Source organism: Xiphophorus maculatus, chromosome 3 (genome assembly GCF_002775205.1).
Source record: "Xiphophorus maculatus strain JP 163 A chromosome 3, X_maculatus-5.0-male, whole genome shotgun sequence".
NCBI classification, from domain to species: domain Eukaryota; kingdom Metazoa; phylum Chordata; class Actinopteri; order Cyprinodontiformes; family Poeciliidae; genus Xiphophorus; species Xiphophorus maculatus.
The window spans coordinates 13,368,794-13,389,929 of NC_036445.1; the positions used below are offsets into that span (position 1 = coordinate 13,368,794).

General features: G+C 37.6%; 1 protein-coding gene across 4 annotated transcripts in view; it reads right to left on the reverse strand.

Moving 5' to 3' along the window:
• LOC102236232 (receptor-type tyrosine-protein phosphatase U) overlaps positions 1-21,136 on the reverse strand; it is a 234,600-nt gene that overhangs the window by 33,686 nt on the left and 179,778 nt on the right. For 2 of the 4 annotated variants that reach the window (XM_023330569.1, XM_023330566.1), the window contains 6 exons: positions 12,495-12,567; positions 12,330-12,406; positions 6,219-6,236; positions 4,623-4,659; positions 3,209-3,306; positions 1,563-1,679 (listed from right to left, as the gene is read on the reverse strand). In XM_023330569.1, coding sequence (XP_023186337.1) covers positions 1,563-1,679; positions 3,209-3,306; positions 4,623-4,659; positions 6,219-6,236; positions 12,330-12,406; positions 12,495-12,567 — 420 coding nt within the window. The remainder of the gene's footprint in view (positions 1-1,562; positions 1,680-3,208; positions 3,307-4,622; positions 4,660-6,218; positions 6,237-12,329; positions 12,407-12,494; positions 12,568-21,136) is intronic. The other 2 variants (XM_023330570.1, XM_023330567.1) reach the window with 1 other exon arrangement.

Genomic DNA, 21,136 nt, shown 5'->3' on the forward strand with positions numbered 1-21,136 from the left:
GTCCTGATACATGTAAGCAGGAAGAAAAGCAACAACCATGGCGTACTGTAAGCCCAGATCTGAAATTTTAGTCAAATAAATGGGAGACAGCCTCAGAGAGCCTCAGAAAATCCTGTCGCATGACTTTGCTCTGAAGCACCGTGACAGAAAACCGTACGGTCTAGATAAATTTCGAAAACATTTTACCGGAGCAGGCATGCATATCAATGTCAGGACCGATTTTGATACCAATCGTGCGATATTTGTGGGCGTGATGGCGTGATTTCAAAATTATTTTGGGGTCAAAAATTCTCTTCATTTCTCACTCTAGCAGAGGGGCAATCAGTCTGAGGCACACTCTAATTTTAGGAAAAATGAAAAACGTTGGGTCGCTTAGAGGCAAATTGTGGACAAACCGTAATTGGTATGGACGAGCCGTCTTCACTTTCGAAGAAATCACGGACATATCTACAAAATGAAATTTGAATGGCATTTCTATGTGAATTCGTGACGACACAGAAAATCCTCAAAAATAGGGTATTTTTAGGATTTTTCCCATTGACTTATAATGGGGTTTTTTCGAAGTTTTTTGCGAATTATGTCGCCATGTTAACCCCAAATCCCACCAAAAGTAATAGCTCCAATGGCGTGAATTTTCGGCACGTTTTGATACCTCATTTGTAGGTGTGCACGCAGCGGTATGAGCCGCATTAACGGTTACGGAAGAAAAATAAAGATTAAAGAGACCCTTGTTGGGTGTAGAGTAATAGGTTCCTGCCATTGCTTTGCATGGCAGGCCCCAATAATAGACATGCTCCCATCAGTTTGGGAATTTCATTCTTCCATGTTAGCAGGGTTTTTTGTGTTCACCACAAAATATTGAAATAGAGCATTATTTCTTGTTGATGGTTACACCTCAGCATCCGAGTTTACCTTACGGTTGGTTGGGGGTCTCTGAGGTTTTCTACCGTCACACAGCAATTTTTGTCCTTTGTTCAGAGATGACAAATTGAAGCAAATGTCCTTTTCTCTTTTTTTGAAAACATAAACCCAAAAGAACTCAAAGAGCTTTGAAAATAAAAGAAAACTGTCACCTCTTTCCAAATTCATCCTGATTTAAATAAGCACGCGTGTGTGCCCAAGTGAGAGCGAATGTGACGGCGTGATGATAATCCTGTGTTTGTGCCACAATCTTTCCAGCCTCACTCTGAGCCTTTCCAATGAGAGATCTCCCCTGGAGATTGACAGGATGGAGGCCGTCAGGGGCACCGCACTGTAGCAGCGATGATGGAAACACGCGGGGAGTAGGCACATAGCTGCTGGTGTTAATTCCTCTCAGATTAAAATGTGGACCTCACATCCATCAGCACAAAGTCCTGTCAAGCATCTAATCCCCTCTATTCATGTTCTACCTTTAATTTTACTTTTCGCTCTGCTAGGTAACATTGGGAACTTGTTGTGGGTGCAGCTACTGTGAAATTCAATAAAGAGCACTAGATTTTGCCATGCAATAACTGCAAGGGACGTTATGACAAAAACAAAATGACAGCGTTATGGGAAATCTAAGATGGACATTAACTCACCCTCTCCAAGGCAAAGGTGCGAACTGTGTACTCAGCCAGAGTTTCTGTCTTAAGGAGAGTGATTTTGATGTCTCCATACATCTCGCTGTCATCAGGCCAGTATTTACAGCACTTCACCTGTTTAAAACCAAACAACGCAACATTTCAGACCTTGAACCAACCTTGTCTTTCTGTTCCATTACACATCTCTGAGAAAGTGTAAAAAAATTAGAAATATCTTTTTTTCATATATTTTGTCCTAAAATCTTTTTTTTTTAAAAACACAGTTTAAAATATCCTAAAACTTTTGTGTTAGAATATTTATAGAAACATAAAAATACACACATTTACTTAATGTTACCTAAAGTGTAGGTTTGGTCTTACGAATGTATTTTATGGTAGTTTGACCAGATTTAACTAAATATGTCTGAGCAGAAAATGTAGTTCCTCACAGCTACCCGTGAAATGCTGCACTACTTATTTGTCTGTCCATGTTTTATCTTGCTAGGTGAAGAGGAAAAAAAACAAAATAACATAATACCAGGAAACATAATGAAAAAAAGTGCATTATTTTATGTTAACATCACCCAACACAATGGGGGTATTTTTTTTCCACATAAAGTGGAGGTATTATTTGGATTCAGCCACACAGACCACTTGTCATTTATTGATTGTTTCTGGCAAGGTAAAGATGGAGAACCAAATTGCAGGAGGGGTTCTGCTGGAAAAATGGTGTCATTTTAACCATCTGCTGAGGTGATATGTTTCCTTTGCTCTGACTGATAAAGATGAGGTACTTCAGGATGAGTTCATGGTACATGTGAGGTGAAACATAATAGTTCTACATCAATATGCCCTCTATATACAAGGACAGACATGCTGTCACACACATTTTATTTGACACTTTTTAGAAAACTGCACAGAAACAGACAAATCAAGTACAAATCTTTTTCTCTTGTTAGTACAGAAATCCTGTTTTCACACATCCCATCTGTAATACATATTTTCCACTTTAGATCCGGCGCCCTTCGGCCCAGCCCTGTTTTATTTTGGCCGTGGAACAGTTTTGTGTGTGGTTGTCCCGTCCATCTCCCTCTGTACGCGCTTGACAGTGAGGAAGCTGAGAAAAAGAATAACCTCAGCTTTACCTTTAACTACAAAAAGCGTTTGCTATGATAGCCAATCCAAAGAAAGGCAATTCTGCTGTGTATCTTCATAGACTAACCAGATGAGCAATAGTGTCATGGAGTCATTAGCAGCACAGTTGTCCAGACACGATTTTAATACAGATTTTATTACTAAAAATGACAAAAACACGATTGTTTTTACAATCAGTTCACCCTCAGTTTACAGTTCAAATAAAAACCACCACTAATGAACAACAGACACAAAATAGCTTGACTATTTCTTACAGTTAACCTTATATTAAAGTTTTAGGATATATCATGATTCATAAATGAACAGCATGTTTAACAGCTTGATCTACAGCTGAAAAAAACAAGGCAAATTAGCATAATATATAACAGCTTTCAGCATTCTGCTAGGCATATGCCCATCAAAGACATAAAAGCTTCTTATTTAGACACCAAACAGTTCCCTTTTAATGGTTTCAGTACTTCTCTGAACAGTGACAGAAGGGGGATAAGAGTAGAGTGCATATAGCATACCCTGCCAACCTCCACCAGCTTAGTGATCATGACGATGCTGAAGCAGTTTTCCTGCCACACCATCCTCCAGAAATCGTACAGCGTCTCCTGCTTTGGTCCTAGTGGGAAGAGGGAATGAATAACAAAAAGAGACACAAAATAAGTTGATAATACAAGCCTGTCTTATCAACTTTAGATGTCTTGCTAGTTGTGAGTTTGTTCCCAAGTGGCCTTTTCTGAATGACAAAGTTCTGCCTCTTAAAATTATGTCGTAAATAAAGTTTTTGGCCATTTCAAGCAGGCAGAAGGAAACAGGGTGATGGGTGACTAAAGCAACAGAAGTGGCTGATGATGGAAGTCCGGCAGACCAAAAGTCATTCCCTGTCATCAAAGGAGCAGACATTTAGGAAGCAATGCACAGCATGGAAACTGGAAAAGAAACACTGAAAGAGACAAAAGCGAAGCTGAAATCGTTTCTCTCTCTTGCAAGTTTTATCTGCTTCTCCAAGTCTACCAGGAGGGGGTTGCTGGTGGAAGATAAGCAGATGAGCAGATCCTCCCAGACCTCTGAATGGGAGCTGCATAGAAAGCAACAGTCCACAGGGTACAAAACCAGCAGAGAAAAGTTTGTCAACACTTTCCCACCAAATGACTCCCATATAGGGGTAGTTCTATATTTGGTTAGCAAATGTTACACTGGGAATTTGTTGCATAATAAGGAACATATCACAGCTGAAATACAGGGTTTCAATAAAGCATTTATTCTACTTTAGCTTTCTATCCAAATTTTGATTAAGACTCAAAGCATAATTTTGAAGTCAAGGGAAGGTAAACTATGCTTTCAAAATATTTTAAAATAAAATCCTCTAAGAAGTTTTGTGAAATGTTATGAAGGTAGGTTTCCTCGCCTCAACTATGGATCTCTGTAGCTTTTCCAGAGTAAACACGGCAGTTAAATTAAATGACTTCCATTATTTGCACTGGATTTTATTTAAGTGTACAAAACTAGAGAGATTTGAACAGAAATTCTCACTTTTTAGATTTAATTTGTTAAAACTCTGCATAATTTTCCTTCCATTTCATAACTACGTGGCAATTTGTGTTGGCTTTACACATAACCTTCCACTAAAATTCACATCTTTAATTGTAACGTTACAACTTGTCTTACATAGGGAGGCTAAAATCTAAGGATGTAGAAAAGCATATAATCTAGTTTGTCTTTAGATTATGTCTTTATTGGTTTTGTTTGTCTTTTTCGGTTTCGTCTACGTAGCGGCAATTGGGTGGATGAAATTAATCCTGGGGTAGAATATAATCAAACTGCTAAACCACAATAATGATAAAAAATAAATAAAAAAAACCTATTCGCTATTACTGAATCCACACACGCATACATCCACAGAAATATATACTCTAGCCTTGTGGGAATACTCACCCTGAGTGGCGATGAAGTGGTTGGATCGATGGTAGCCCTGAAAGAGAGAAGAGAGATGACATGCTGAGTAAGCCATCTGAGCCTCAGGCACGGCTGTAAGGGAGGGGGTATGTGTCTGTCTTTCCCCTTTTCTTCTTTCCCTTCTTTCCTCTTCTCCCCTCCTTTGAAAATGACCCTTTCTGCAACAAGCTTACTTTATAATTATCTACCATTTCTACTGATGAATCCAGATGCAGTTGCTCTCAGCAAGTACACAAAGTGTTTGAAGTTTGGGCATCTCAAAAAAGTAGGAGTCCTGGGACATCTTAGAAAAAAAGAGAGGTAAGTGAAAGAACAATGACTGAATCCCTGCAGCTATTCACTGGAGACATAAAAACCAGGACCTCAAACTTTTTTAGTTTAGATGGCTAATTTACCAAAGAATGTCCTTCATGACACAGTATGCTAGGAAAAGGAGGGGAGAGAAAAATTAAATGAAGGTTCACTGTGTTGTCTACCTGGGCTGCTGAATTTACCAAGAGCACGTTGCGTTATATATAAATAAATTCCCCCAATATGATAGGGCAATCTAGTGCAACAGTAGAATAATAGCAACTAGAATCTTCTTCAAAAGAGAAATTAATCATAAGCCTCAAAACAGTCTGAAAAGCTTTACATGGAAAGAAGCAACATCCTTTGATATGGATAATAGATGTTTTCACACAGCGTACATGGGATGAATATGAATGAACAATGACTTGTCACCTCTACAGCCTTGAGCCAAACAAACATGACAAAGACCATATGAATTATAAACACTTTGAGGGAGCGCAAACTGTTCAAAGACATTTCTGTTGAAAAACACAATGTACAGGTAAACTAACCTCTGTGATTCTACAAAACTGTCCTCAAGAAAACCACTCTGATGCTGTGGTTCACTGTTGATTAAGAGGAGCAGCTGAAGGGATAATTGATGCTGCAATTACACGACTATCATGAGTCTGCAGAGTGAAGAAGGCGGGTCAAAAATAATCGGCATGAACTCCAGCTCGAGCCCACCAGCTCTCATCAAGTCCGCCTCGTGCAGCAGTCCATGCAGATAACGCTTTTTTTTTTTCATGTTTTTGCAGAGGGCATTCTCCTAAAATATCAAGTCCGTCCATGTTGCTGATGTATTGCGGCTCCAAATCGCATCCTACCGTTTAGACTGAGGGAAATGTTTAAAATGGAGATGGATGACTGTTGCTGCAAGGCCCGCTATCCACAATTCCTCAGGCTCTGGCCAAACTTGATCATCGGGAATACAACCACTCCTCTTCTTCAGACAGTTGCCATAGTAACTAAACTTCCTGATTCTTGGCCACTTAAAAAAAAAAAAAAAAAAAAACTAACAAAGACAGCAGGGTCCTCTGTCCAGAGAGGACACATCTCCTTGTGTTCATTTTAAATCCTTAACTAAAAAGCGTTTTTTTTGTTTGTTTTGTTTTTGATCAAATGTGCACCTGAAACACTCCGACCTTCGAGCACTTGTGGATAGAGGACAGCTGAAAGCGAGCGGAGAGGGGACAGGAGAAATAAAGTGATGGGAGGCAGAAGAATGAGCAGTGAAGTACTTACTTCCCTGTTAATCCGAATCTACAGGGTCCGAGGTCGAGGAGGTGGGATGGGGAGTAGAAAAAGAAGACACACAGGCTAGTTAATGAAAGAAGCTTAGGAGTTACAGACAAGTGGGAGGTCTGTGAGTATGCAGAGATGTTTGCGCAAAAAGCAGGACTAAATTTTATGTTAACACACGTACATAGTGTTTATTAACTACATTAAATTATGGGGGTTTAATGAAGTCTATTCTAATAGGTGCTTATTTAAGGTAAGATTTGTGAAATTTATTCATTTATTTGTTTATTTTTGCTGTTAAATGACATCAAGGGTTCTTTCTGAATTGTGTTTCTCACTTACAATAGGCTGTTAAATGAAACATTATTTTAACACAATGGCAACAGTTTTTGCTTTTCATTCAAGTCATACGGCAGCCCAACAACCAAAGTAGTTTTAATTATTAAAAAATCTATCCAATCGATTGCAATCAGATTCAGATTTATAGATGCACCAACAAGTCAGCTGATGACAGAAACAGACAGATTTTCAGCGTGATCAGCTCTTACTGACTGGTTGGAAAGTCAATCATCTGTAAAAGACAGAACTCATCTGTTTGCATGATGCTACTGAAAGTCGAGAACTGAAATGTAGATATCTTCACTGTCTTAGGGATGTTTCAAAGTAAGATCAGGGAAAATAAGCATTTTAATAGATATCTCGATTCCAAGGTTTTATTTGCATAAACATTCTAGTTTTTGAAACTCAGCTTGCCAATTCTTAGCTTAATAATGTGTTAATAATAAGGAAGGAAGGAGTAAAGGAAGAGAAGAAGGAAGGAAGGAAAAAAGAAAGGAAAGAAGGAGCAAACAAATGAATAAAGGAAGGAACGAACAAAGGAAGGAGAGGGGGAGAAAAGGAAGGAATGAAGGCAGGAAGAAAGGAAAGAACAAACAAAAGAAAGAAGGAAGGAAGGAAAGAACAAATATACTTGTAAGCAGGAAGAGACACATTCAGTGGACAACAGGAAGGCTGAATGTATTATTAACAGTTATTCTGGTTTATCCTTTGGCTCTATCAACTTCTGTTATAGAAAATGTTCATTCATAAATGTTGAAAACCTTTTGGAAATCCAATAGTTAAAGGAAATACCTACTTTGTTGAGGACATGCACAAAGCAATTGTTGTAATTAGTGTGTTTAGTTTTTTTTTAAACTAATACTAATACCTTGGTTTAGTATCATGGTTATCATTACATTTTGTGACTTTTTTTCTCGTAATATAAATAATAATGGGCGATAGAGACAGAAATGAGAATATGTTAAATGCTGGTAAATATGACTCAGTGAAATTTAACAAAAAAAAGTTATGAGGAGATCAGAGCTTTTACAAACCAAGTATCAAAAATCAACAACAAAACTGTCATCAGTGCATTAAAACCAAATGCAGTCCCATGCCATCAGACTGATTCTGAAACACATTTCAACTGAATATCATAATTACAATCAGTAAGTGAATAATGAAAAAATACCAGCATTTTCCCTTTAATTTCCCTATAAAAAACGAATAATGTGGTAAAAGCTGTACAAGAACAATATCAAGGTAACAATACCTTTGCTTAGTCTTCAGCAATCAGTAGGTGACAGTTCATAGGATCTATCTATCTATCTATCTATCTATCTATCTATCTATCTATCTATCTATCTATCTATCTATCTATCTATCTATCTATCTATCTATCTATCTATCTATCTATCTATCTATCTATCTACACAGTAGTTGGTAACTGTGCAATGCCTGCAGTGTAACAACACAAGAAAATCATGTCCACCAAGTCAAGTGCCAGGCTTCAATTGTTATTATATGTAAGTGAAGGAGAAGTCCTGCTGTGAAATCTTTTCAGAAATGAGCTGCTGCAGGAAAACTGTTTCAAAAGTCATCATGACAGAGAGCAGAGCTGCCCCTACCAGACTAGAGTGATGTTTTAAAGTCTCTGTAAGCAAATTGTGCTTTGTGTTTGTGTCGTTCCAAAAAAAAGGAATATCTTGCACATGTTTCACAGACTACCTCCAGGGAACAAGGACAAGTTGAAGCTGTGACTTGTGTTTAGAGTAAGCTAATGACAGAAGCTTTGTTGACAGTCAAGCTGGTTTATATTTTTCGACTGAGATCTCTTGCTGCAAGTCTGCCAGTTTTAGAAATCCAACATCAGAGAACCATTTCAAGAAAATCATCTTAGCATAATATGTGGAAGCTTTTTATCTTCTCTGTTCTTAATCTCATGTTGCAGTGTCAAAATATGTCTCCATCCTTATTAGATTTGAGTGAATCAAGACACCTGTATTTTTGACAATGCAAAACACTGCAAATAATAATAAAAGTGAACAAATATCCTAAAAAATCCCAATCAGCATGCACAGGAAGCATTTCTTTAAAGTTGTCAAACTCCTGTAAAAACCGGCAGAGACTATTTATTGCAGCTGGTCGTAACATTTTCACAGTATGACTGTCAATAATTTGGGCTGCAAAGATTTTTGAACCTATAAATAATTTAGTACCGAATACAAGGAATAACAATGCTACTAATGAAAAATGTCATCACTTGACGATGCCTTTCATGTTCAAGTTCCAGGTCATATTGTTAGAAGGCAGCAGGATACAACACTACTATGACGCAACCTTTCTCCATATGTGTTCATTTTTAGGAGCTTTATGCTGCAGCTGATTAAAACTGGAGATTTTAAAAGAAAGAGAAATTGAGGTCAAAATTAGATATCACCCCTAAGCTCAGATATAGCAGTAGCATTTTCTGAAATGATAAAAAAAATGGCTGTATAAGAATAGTTATCTGACCACAGTTTCAGGAACACCATATGCTATCCAGTCTATCTTCATCATAATAATACTCAGATCTACTTGTCACCTAAAACATGGACAGCTATTGGACCTTTACAGGTAGTGAAAATGCACACCTTGCAGATTTATTATGCTTGTGGCTTCATTGGCACAATTAAATGTTTCAGTTCATGAATGCATCTAAACATAGGTCAAAGATAATACAAAAAACACTTTTTAAGCTGTTAAAGGAGAGAATCTTTTCTAACCAACCTGACCTTAGTGAGTCATTTACATTGCCCTGCAGGAATTTTGACCCACTCTACCCTCTCAAAGCAGCATCTCAATCAAATTTAAATGTATTCTTTCACTAGACTACTTCGCTAATAGCCAGACGTTTTTCTTCAAGATTTCTGATGAAGAGCATAATTTCTAGTTCAATCAGCTACAGCAAGTCGTCAACGTTCTGAAGTAGCAAAGGCCAACACACCACCACCAATATTCAACTGAAGGTATGAGCCCTTTTTCTGAAATGCTGTGTTAATTTTATGCCAGCTGCAACAAGACGCACAACTTCTAAGAAGTTCCCCTTTTGTCTTGCTGGTCTACAAAATATTTACCGGCACATAAAATTTAGGGAAACTTCAAGATGCTAAATATGAGAACGACATTTGTGTTGTTTTTGATCAACACTGGTGGTAGCTTTGGATCTTTTTCTCTAAAACCAACTTTGCCTGGCTAATTTCTTGTTGAACCTTGAGAACTGACCTTAACTAAGGCAGGTGAAGCCTGCGGGGCTTTTAAACTTTGTACTGGGTTCATGTGAGCCTCCTGGATGAGTTTTTAATGGGTTTTGGACAAACTTTAGAAAGCCTGCTACTGGAAAGTTTGCTACCTTTCCATGCTTTCTTTTTTTGTGGATGTTATCTAGCTTTGTCTATTTTCTGTCATTAAATTGCTTTAGATTGGGGAATGCCATGTCGCTAAGTGAGACAAAAAACAACAAAGAAATAGGAAGAAATAAACTCCTTAGAGAGAGAAACTAACTCCACAGAATAAATGAATAATCATTTCGTCTAAAAAACTTCAACCAATGATTTAACCATCATTTTACTCTGCAACATTTGTATTTTTACTATAAACTACAGTGACACAATACTACAAATTGAAATCATCATTGCATAGGTGCAATATTGGAATTGTAAACTACTGCTTTAATATCTAGTAGGAAGTCACATATCCATTGCTGTGCATGTAAATTCTGCCAGCGTTGTCGATGGAAGTGAGCATGATGGTGAAGCTCACAAATAGTGGTGCAGAGCTTATGATAAAGTAAAAAGTACAGGAAATTGTTGGTTATTCACCATCGATATCTGCACCACAATAATTAGTAATCATATTGTAATTGCATGTTTCCTGATATTGTGAAGCCTTACACTAAACTGTGTAGACAGGTATGACTATTATATGAGCCTAAATAAATTTTAATCAGGTAGGCTTCTGTGTTCAGTCTCATTATCAAAGAATAGAAAAGCAGGAGCTTTGATTGTGATTAGAAACCAGTGTCTTGCAGCAACAATCAATAACTTCTGATTCTTTCACAGCAAGTACATTCCTCTAAACTCACAACATTAACAGATGTTTAATACAAAAAGATGGATGCCACCCCACAAGAGTCAAAACTTCAACTTTCTTTAAATATACCAACAGCCCTTTGAGTTTAGAGTTTGTTTATGTCTGCCTTCAAAACATAAATACAGTAAAATATTCTTAGTAAGCAAGATGTCTTAGTAAAACAAAGATGACTGAAATACAATGCTCAGGAAATTTAACCAATCAGATTTGCTAAGGTACCCTACCTCTACTGGAAAGAATGAAAGCTGTCAGTGTCCCTGGGAAAGATCCCTGCAGCTGAAATGTGCCTAAAGTAAACAATCAAACCTTACAGTAAGGAAACATCGAGCTCGCACATTCCCTGCTTAGTTCAGAAAGCACAAATGCCTTTCAGAAGAATAAGAACTTTTCCATTTAACCTTCACTGAAATAATCAAAAGGTGGTGAAAATATGTTCCTCTGTGGCTGAGGAGATAAATTCAGAGAGCTGGGTCAGGGCAGTCGGAGAGTACCATCTCTGACACTGAGACTGTAGTGGCTGCAGAGTGGTGTTTTTCTGCTAATGCCTGCACCTCTGCTCCCTAAACACTAATGGAGACCCTCACAATAACTACCGCTGAAGCCAGGTTTTTAGCACCCGCTCATTGTGACAGCCACTGTGGAAGCACGTCAGAGCTGACCTTTCTAGACAGTCAAATAACAAAGAGGAAATACACGTTAAAACCAGTGTCAGGCAGTTTGACACGCAAAAACCAGTCAGGCAGTTTGATGATACAACTGGGCCGAAAAGGAGGAATCCAAAAATCAGATCATCAAATCCAGATGTGTAGCCGGCTATTTTGTTTTTATGAATGGCATTTTTCAAATAAATATCAGTTACAATCACTCCTGACAGAAATGGGATCTGCTAACCTCATATCATCTGCAAACAGAAGTGGGAGTACAACAGCCTGCCTCAAGATCTCAGAGTGTCATATTTACTTTGCAGAATTCCCCATGAGAAGCGTTGAGAATAAATCTTGAGAGATAAAGAAACCACATCAGATTTCCTGGCTGCAATTGACAAAACTGAAATAAATGGCAACAACTGTGGATTATGACGGATATTTCACAAGGGGAAGCAAACTACACACATCTACTTGAAGCAGCGTATCTTTTATTTTCTGCATTTCTAATGAAATGTTCGATTAATGACAGATGGGTTCTCCGAGACGTACCTTAAACCTTTTATGAATGAGAACACACATGAATAACATTAGCAAGGCATGTATTTTACTGTGATTTTCCACATAAGACAGTTAAAAGGATCATCTCCTACTCCCTCAAACAGTGATTGAAAAACATCAGTAAAAACATCTATGTAATTTGAGAGAGATTTACACTGTGGGGTTTTGCAGAAAGGCTCATCTCCTCTGCAGGAATTAAATGCATTGGTTCCTCTCTGTTTTAATAAAAACGATAGCAGAGGTGGTGAAGGTCAGGGATCTGCAGCAGCACCTGACAATGATGGCATCTGGCTCAACACTGCGGGGGCCGGTGTCGGATTGGATAGACTCTCTAAGGTGGAAGCGGGGCAGCAGAGTGGTGGCTTATGAGAGAGAGATGGACCACGATTTTTGCAGGATGTGAGAGTGGAGGCTGGATAAATCTGAGTCTCATACAGCAGGACAACAGGATTAAACTTACATCAATGTAGTTAGCGTTGATGTAGTCCGAGTTTGGATCTCCCAGCAGAGGGTGGAGCTTCACTCTGTGCCGATCATCTGGGCATACAGAGCAATAGAGACATTTTAAAAAGAAAGAAGTCGCAGCAATTTCTGTTTTTCCACTAAAATGTTTGTAACTACTTACATCCCAGCAAGGTGTCATGCCTCCCTTTGGTTTTGTCCTTCTTTTTGGTGCAGTCCCAGCCATCAAAGAAGCTCTGCATGGATAAAGACAAAACCCGTGTCAAGGTTTGTTAGAGAATATCAGTGAAAAACATAAAACAAAGAACAACGAAGGCCTTTCTACCTCAAAATAATATTCTACTTAATGTATCACACACAATCCTGATGAAACACACTGAAGTTGTGGTTAAAAGTTCACAAACAATGACACATTTCAAGGGAAGCTTTTGTAAGAAAGATGTAGGTAAATAGAACCACAGTGTTAGGACATTGGTTTTATGCAAAATAAAGGATTCATAAAAACCTGTCAAAAGGGCCAGGAGCGTTAAATCGGATTTAAATTATCATTTTAGCTTCATAAGTGGCGGTGGTATTTTCCATATTTGTTTAAACGGTCACAGCAGATGTTCTCTGCTCTTTTTGCTCCCTTAATGAAATGACATGTTACATCCAATGGATACCTAATTAACCATCCATGCTGCAGGTGACATAAAACAACACCCACTGGAAAGATTCTGGTGTGGATTGCTTTCTGTGGGTGTTTTAAAAAAAAAAAGAGCAGATGATTTGGGTTCAGAAGAAAGGCTTTATTCCCACAAAGGTGCCATAAAAGGCTCTGGGGAAAAACACCAGAAAATAGTTCCTTTTGAGCAACCAATGCCAATCATACACCTATATAGGCATTTTAAAACTTTGATTATTTTTTAGATTTTCCTTCTACAGAAACAGGATATCCTGAGATATTTTAAATAGGAATGTTGATCAAAGTCCAACAAGATTTCTAAAGGATTTTCAAAGGGTTTCTTTAGGCTCTAAATGTCCCGTTTGTCTCATTTTCTGTCAACACCTTAAGAAATGAGGAAACATGAGGAATCTAACAATATTAAAGCCCAGAGACGAAATACCAGGCTTTAAAAACCTACCCACAGTAGATTAACAGGATCTAAACGTAAAAATCTTAAAAAATAAAATGTAAAAAGTATTATGCATTTTACTGTTGAGAGAAGCATTATTTTTCAGCTCCGCTTCTACTGTAACCTAAAGGTTATCTGTAGATGTTTATGATAATAAGCTAATAAGTAGACAAATGTAAACACCCCAATTAAGTCCAAGATAAAGGAACAGATGCAATATCATCAGAGAAAAAGAGAATTACTTTTTATTTTACTATCCAGTACACCAAAGATGTGCAAAACAGACCAATTATACGCACAAAGTTTGGATGCTGAGTTTTAAAAAAAGATGGAAAAAACCCAAAACTTTAAAAATTATACAACTCATTAGAAATGATTTTTCTAAAAACAATTGCACAGCAGGTTATTTTGTCCTCCATTTTCTTTTTCTGCAACAAAAAAACACCAGCCCTAAAAATACAGTATTTTTCTCCACAATTGGTGTAACACTTCAAGAATGATAGGCAATTTGCTCTGGATATAAACATACAAAAGTTAGTGTAGGCTGCACTCAGGCTTTCTCCTGAATGCATGGATGATGCCTAATTTGAATGTGGGCAAATTGTGCCAGCACAGAGACAGTTTCTTAATGAAGCTATTTTGAGAGAAGTTCTGCCTTTGTGTCAACGTTCAGAATGAGAAGCATGGGACAAACCCAGGTTTAACTGAATTTAGTTAAATACCTTTAAATACCTTTGTAAATTTACCTGTTACCAGTTTTAAAAGGAATGCTTTGGTGATTTGTGTTAAGTAGAGACAGCACAAAACCAATCTTAGTCGATTCTATGACAATAGTAGGTACTGTACAGAAAGTGAGACAAAAAGCAGCCAATCAGTGGAGAAAATAACTGATAGATTTTGAGAAAAAATTGAGGAAATATTATACAAAATCACTTTCAAGGGTTGAAAAAAAGTCTGAATGGTTAGAAGCAAAATTTAAGGGAATGAAAAAAGATTGAAGACTTGCATACAGTGCATCCAGAAAGTATTCAAAGCGTGTCGGGGTACTTAACATGCAGAATATGGAAAAAAGCTTTATTCAAAATGTATTAAAAACAAAAATAAAATCACATTTACACTAGTGTTCACAGCCTTTGTAATGAAGCACTGAGAGGTTTCCACTGTTCATCCCTGAGATGTTGCGACAACTTAAATTGAGGACTTGATTTAAGAAGACACACTTGTCTATACAAGGTCCCACAGTTGACAGTGCAGGTCAGAGGTCAAACATCAAGCATGACATCAAAGGGATTGTCTGTAGACCTCCAAAACAAGATTGTCTTGAGGCACAAATATTGGGAAGGATCCAAAAGCATTTCTGCTGCTTTGACCAAGAACCCAATGGTCATTCTGTAAAGCTTCAGCATTCCTCTATGGAGAAAGAAGGCCCTTCCACAAGGACAACAATCTCTGCAGCAATCCACTAATGTGTATGGTAGAATCGCCAGATGAAAGCCACTCCTTAATAAAAGACACATGGCAGCCTGTTTAGAGTTAATTTGTCAGCATTACAACAACCCAAAACACATGGCCAACATCTCTATGGCTCACTATGTGAATGTCCTGGAGGGGCTGAGACTCTATCCAATCTGATGAATCGTGACAAGAATGGTAAAGAGTGAATGAAATAACCATAGCATTATATTTAAAAAGACTTCAGGTTGTAATTGCTACCAAAGGTTTGTCAACAAAGTATTAAAGCAAAGGCTGTGAATATTTTTTCTATTATTAATAAAAGTTGTTCCTGCATTGTCCTAATGGGGTATTTGTGTGTGAAATTTTGCAGGAAAAGTTCAACTTAATACTATTTGGAATGAGGCTGGAATATAAGAATACGTGGAAAAAGTGAAGAGCTGTGAATACTTTCCAGATGCACTGTATACCCATCCATATGAGTCCAGTCCCTGTAGTTTTCTGAGACTGTAGAGAAATTTTGTAGAAATTCTGCCCAAGTCTGAATGGGGAGCAGGGGATTACAATGCAGTTCTCCTCACAGACAGCCAAGAACCATCCAAATCCAGCCTGGGATTACATCCTCCTCCTCACTTTCTCCCTCCTCTTTCATGCCCTGCCTCTTGATGTTTCTTTCTGAATCTCAAAATTTATGTTCCCTCCCTTTTACTTCATGGCTTCCTTCCTTGTCCACCTCTCTCCTCTTGGCTTGCTTTTATTTTTGACAGAACATCTCTAAGCCCTCTTTTTCTCTCTTCCCACCTCTCTGACGCTCAGTTCCCAAGAGATGACAGAGAAAAAGAAGAGGGTGGAAAATAGTGGAAAAACAGCAAAGGAATGACAGGCCTTTAAAAGCAAGAAAAAGAACACCAGGGGCGAGTTGATTAGATGACTTTACTGCAGAGATCAGAAATGTAGAATGGTTGTGATCACCCAAATGAGTCCAAATTATTCTGACTCTGCTCTGGATAATGACTGCTTTATTTTAATTGAAGCATATTGAGGAATTTTTCAATTCCTGATTCGATCCAAAAAAAGGAAAGTCTCACATTTTAGGTAATAATAAAAAGGAAAATGTGTCATGAGGTCTTGTTGTTATATTAAATTAGCACAGTTTTCAAGAAGTCACTGATATAACTACGCTGTGGATTGGATTTTAAATGAATCAATCAGTTCCCCAAACCAAACGTGTTATATTGGTACTCGGGGTTCTGCTCAGCTGTTGTTTAGCTGAGGTTCCAGTGGGAATATGAAATCTGTCGTCACACATGCAATCCGCTTTACTAGCCCACAGTAAAATCTTGATCAATGTTTTTACAGAAAGCAGGTATTCCTCAGGGAAATAAAAACCCACGCCTGCAGTGTGAGTCTAATATAATAGTCCTCATCATTTTCCTTCATAATAGCGAGACACAATCCATCAAAACACACACTCTTAGCACAGAGAGGGTAAAAAATACAAAAGAGGTGTGTATTGATTTTTAGAGTGGAGTGTGTTTTGGCCGTGAGGGACCATTTAATGAGTCTACAAGCAGAGTTCCAGAGGGGGACACCATGTATTGGAGACAAAAGATGTTTTCTTGTCTTTATGAATGCCACAGGCAGTGGGTGACAGAGATGGACCTCACCCTAGGGTGCAAGCTAAACTCTCAGCCACAATTGTTTTCAGAGATCTGGGATCACCATTGTGCTGCCTGGATAATATAGCTAGACCCCATTGCTGCTGTGAGGGGATGAATGAGCTTTGTTCAATGACGGAAACTTTTTTTGTACTGATGGATCGATCAAGGATTAAATACCAAGGGGGCACAAGGTGCAATAAGTCTTCCAAAAATCTTAAAAGTTTTATGAAAAAAAAAAGTGGTCAAACAGGCAAAAAGTTTAGCACTCTAAGTTGTGATTTAGATGATCCAGCTGATTTTCAAAAGCAGTATACCTAAGTGCCGGATTTTGTTTCCGTCAGTAAATGTCACAAAATGGCATGAAAAATCAGAGGTTTGTAACTCGTCATTTTTATTACTATATTTTTGTGCTCTTAAATAAACCTAACTTATTGTAGAAACATATCAGCCCTAAAATAAATGTGTCACATCACAAAAGAATGCATTAGAACAGTTCAACACCTGTTTTATTTCCAATACAAAAGCTGCGTACACACTATAGGTTGATCAGAACAATTTGCCGGCATGGATTCCATCTCTATCACCAACCCTCCTCTGAGGACGATGCTGGTATCGATTTCATACACAAATAATCACATTTATGCCCTCAAATCACATTTTTATAGCAATCTTGGAAAAAAAAATTTGAACTTTTGCTAGGTAAAGATAGTTTTTGCAGAAATCCAAAGAGATCAGGTTTTTGGAATTTCCTCATGTGCCTGAAAAGAAGTTAATTTTTACATCAAAAGCTAAGAGAAAAATTATGTAAGTGTACATTGAGCCCTATTACTTTTCTATACATTGTTTACTTTGGTCAGAGAGGTGAAGTGTGATTCATATTAGTTTTCCTGTAATTGACAAAAGTCTCCCAAGCAATTATTTCTTAAAGCTAGTCATTATTATTATCAAAACAGTCTTAGACTTAACTTTGTAAGTTTTCTTTCTAATGAAAGAAAGTTCATTAGATCCTTTCTAATGAACTTTCTTTCATTAGAAAGAAAACTTACAAATCATAAAGGAAACTACTGAACTTTGAGGAACCAACTTATAAACACTAATATGATACATCTTTCTACTTCTCACCATTGCAGTATTTTTCACATTAAAACATCTCGAGGCTGCAAAGAGCTTAAAGAAATGTCAGCAGGTCCCAACAAGTGACCTCCAAATGTCAATCCAATAGAATACATGTTCTATATTCTTATCACCTAAAAGATCAAATGAGCACCGTTGAGAACAATAGTGAGATTAATGCTGTGTGTGTTCCTTCTGGAAAAAATCCTTAATGACCCTATTGCACTTCCATTGCACCACATCTTACAAAGAGAGGTAAATACCAACATTGCTACTGGGAAGGAAGACAACTCTCGACGCATTAGAGGTAAAAAAGATTGAAAAAGGTTGTTTTTTTTCTTTTAGTTTTTCTTCTCCACAGTTTTCATTATTCTTCACCTTCCCGGACTGTCCCTTCCTCTCTTTAGAACAATCTGTCTGAAGTAGACAGAGTAGACTCAGGAGGAGGAGGCAGAGACGTTTAACCTCATCAGGCCTCCCATCACAATAGAGGTCTTCTTTTGGTCTAAATGAGGATGATCTACTCATCTGAACATTAGTGGTGTCCTTCAGATGCCTTTTTGGCTGTGGTGATTAATTTCAGTGGCTTCAGATAATGTTTACTCTTCAGCCAGTGGTACTTGTGTCTACAAAATCTTCACTAATCATCTTTATTTTTTAATTTTGCATGTTTCTCGCAATATTCTTGGAACTGGTTCACTACCGCAAAATAGAGCACCTGTAATTAACGGTAAAGACAACCCTTTGATTACGCGTTTAGAACTAACAGCATTCTGAATCAAAGTCAAACATATCTCCTAAAAGCTTCTTGGGACTGAACTAGGAAATGTTCAGGATGCAAAAGTTTCCTGTTATCAAAGACGGACCTGAAAACTGTTCAGAAAACAAGGGGGGAAAAAACTGCAGTTCCTTGAAATCTGAGATGACGAAGGAAGTGGATAATTTTCCAATGATATACAAGATGTGTAACTACCTACAGCAACTGACATAAATCAAGACTGTATCTAAAAGAGCAGAAGGAGAGCAGATATTGTTTTGGAATGATTTGTCTATTAAAAATGGAGTGCTAAAACAGCATTAGATGAGTGCCACAGCTACCCAATAGGAAAGCTCAGGGGTCTTTACTGTACTAATCCTACTCCAACGCTTAGGGTCATTGGTCTAAAAGGTTTTTGAAAACGGCTTTGTGCCAAAATTGATAAGTCCATGCATGGTGCACCAGATGCGGTCATTTCAGATGGTCAGATCTAGTTTTTGCACCTGTTGCATATTCCACAACAACACAACTGTAAGACAGAAAATGTGTAAGATCAGCTGCTTTTCTTCTTTACGATCTCAAACTGCATCGTTTAGTTTACTGTATTGTGGTTTTGGATTTGTAAACTAGTGCTTGTTTCTAAAACAAGACTGGTTTAGACTGGTGCTTCATCACATGTGCATGTGATGAGACTGTGATGGTTGTCATGGTCTCATCACTTTGGCATCCTGGGTGCAGCGTAGAAGAGAACCAGTAGTTTATTCATGATGTGTAGGCCCAAAGACCATCATGGCCACATCTGGCATTCTTTTGTTTTGCAACTCTGTGCACTTATGTAATAAATGAAAAATGCATAATAATAGTTGAAAACACTTCATGGGTTTTGCTAAGATAATACTAATATCTTAAAAAAAAACAACTCAGTAATGTCTAATCTAATGACAGTAGCAGATTATTATTCTGTTAACTGATTTCAAGGCAAATTAAATTGTCCACTTTCTCTTCTACTGTATAGATTCCTGAAATTTCTCTGATTCTGACACAAAGGAGATCACAAAGCAGAGGGTAAGGGAAGAAATCCTTGTTCTATATATATTTCAAGTGATGCTTAGGCCACTTGCACATATTTTCTCCACTCTACATGTGTGTAGAGTGCAGAAAGCACATTTACCAAACAGTTCATATGATTTATGAGAGATTATTTAAACTTCTGAGGAAGGATCAGAAGGAGATGGAATCAACATGAGTGTTTATGCAACATTTTTTCAATAGCTGCAACCTAGCTCATAAAAAAAGCATTTCAAATCCTGGGAGTGATCAACTTAGAGTGATCAGTAAAAATTACATTTTGGATTTTTCACAAAATGGCATGCACGGCAGTGCACAACAGTCTATCAAAAAACAAAAATAGATTCCTTCTCTTATTTTGCAAACAAACTGATTAGGTGTTTGTCATGTCTACCACTGATGTTGGAGGCTCAGAAACCTCCCATATTTCTGAGCCTCCTCTAAAGGAGGCTCAGAAAAAACTCTTTGTTTAAGCTCTTTCAAGTGAATTGAAATTCAGAAAATCACACTATAGCATTTTACATGCCATGGTGTAAGTGTAGTGGGCTAGGCAAGGAAGCTGCAGGAAACAAAAGTATGTGCCGAGTACTAAGGATGTAAAAACAGCATTCTTGTCTTAGCAAAAAAAAAAAAAAATTTTCCGTATATGAAATAATTCATAAATGTTTGAGATTTTGTGGATGTCGTGAAGGAGTCTTAACCTGACGTATAGTTTTAAAAGAAGACAACAAAGTGTTTCTTAAAATCATCTGATAATTGTTGATGTAACAATTTGCCGAAAAGGAAAATGTAAAAAAAAAGAAAACAAATCAGTGGGTTACTTTAAAATTGCTATAGGCATTTTTTTTTTACCTACAGAAAAAGGTTAGAAATAAGTTTATGCAGCATAATATACTATAAAAATATTATGTCAGAAAACAGATTTAAAAAATATGCTATGATTTGTCCAGGATGTACCCCGCCTCACACCCGATGACCACTGGAGATAGACAACATCACCCTGCCACTCTTCAGAGAGATGCTGACAATCGGTGGGTGGATGGATGGATCTGTCTCTGACTAATTTTTTGGGAAAAAGATTTAAAGAATTAAGTTAACAGTTTATGTAAATTTGCATTTCTTGTTTGATTGGATAGAATAAAAGTAATATCAATTATACTGAAACATTAGAAAACACATCTATGATTTTAGATACAGACACTGGCACTGCTTCTCTGAGTTACAGTGTGACACTAAAAACCACACCTGAGAAATGTTAGGACTAAGAGGGAAAGTAGCAAATGGGCTGCTAAAACTGTGAAATTCCTATCGGTGCTCCATCCGTCCTCTGTAACTGCTTCTAGGCTGGTTGCAGGGGAGCTGGAGTTTGTCCCAGCAGATGTTACACTGGACAGGCTACAAAAGCAAATCCACATACATCCTCTACTTTTATCAACATCTTAGATTTTATGTTTCTGTGTTGGTGTACCTGCTATTCTCTGGTCGGTGTTTTTATCTTTGGTTTTATTTCACAGCACTCCTGTCAGCTTCGCTGTTGTTTTTAAAGTGCTGTGGCATTTCATATTTTCCATAACAGTCATGAGCAATGCACCAGCAGGAGTACGTTACAGTTCCTCTTCTGTCACACACACTGGAGGGA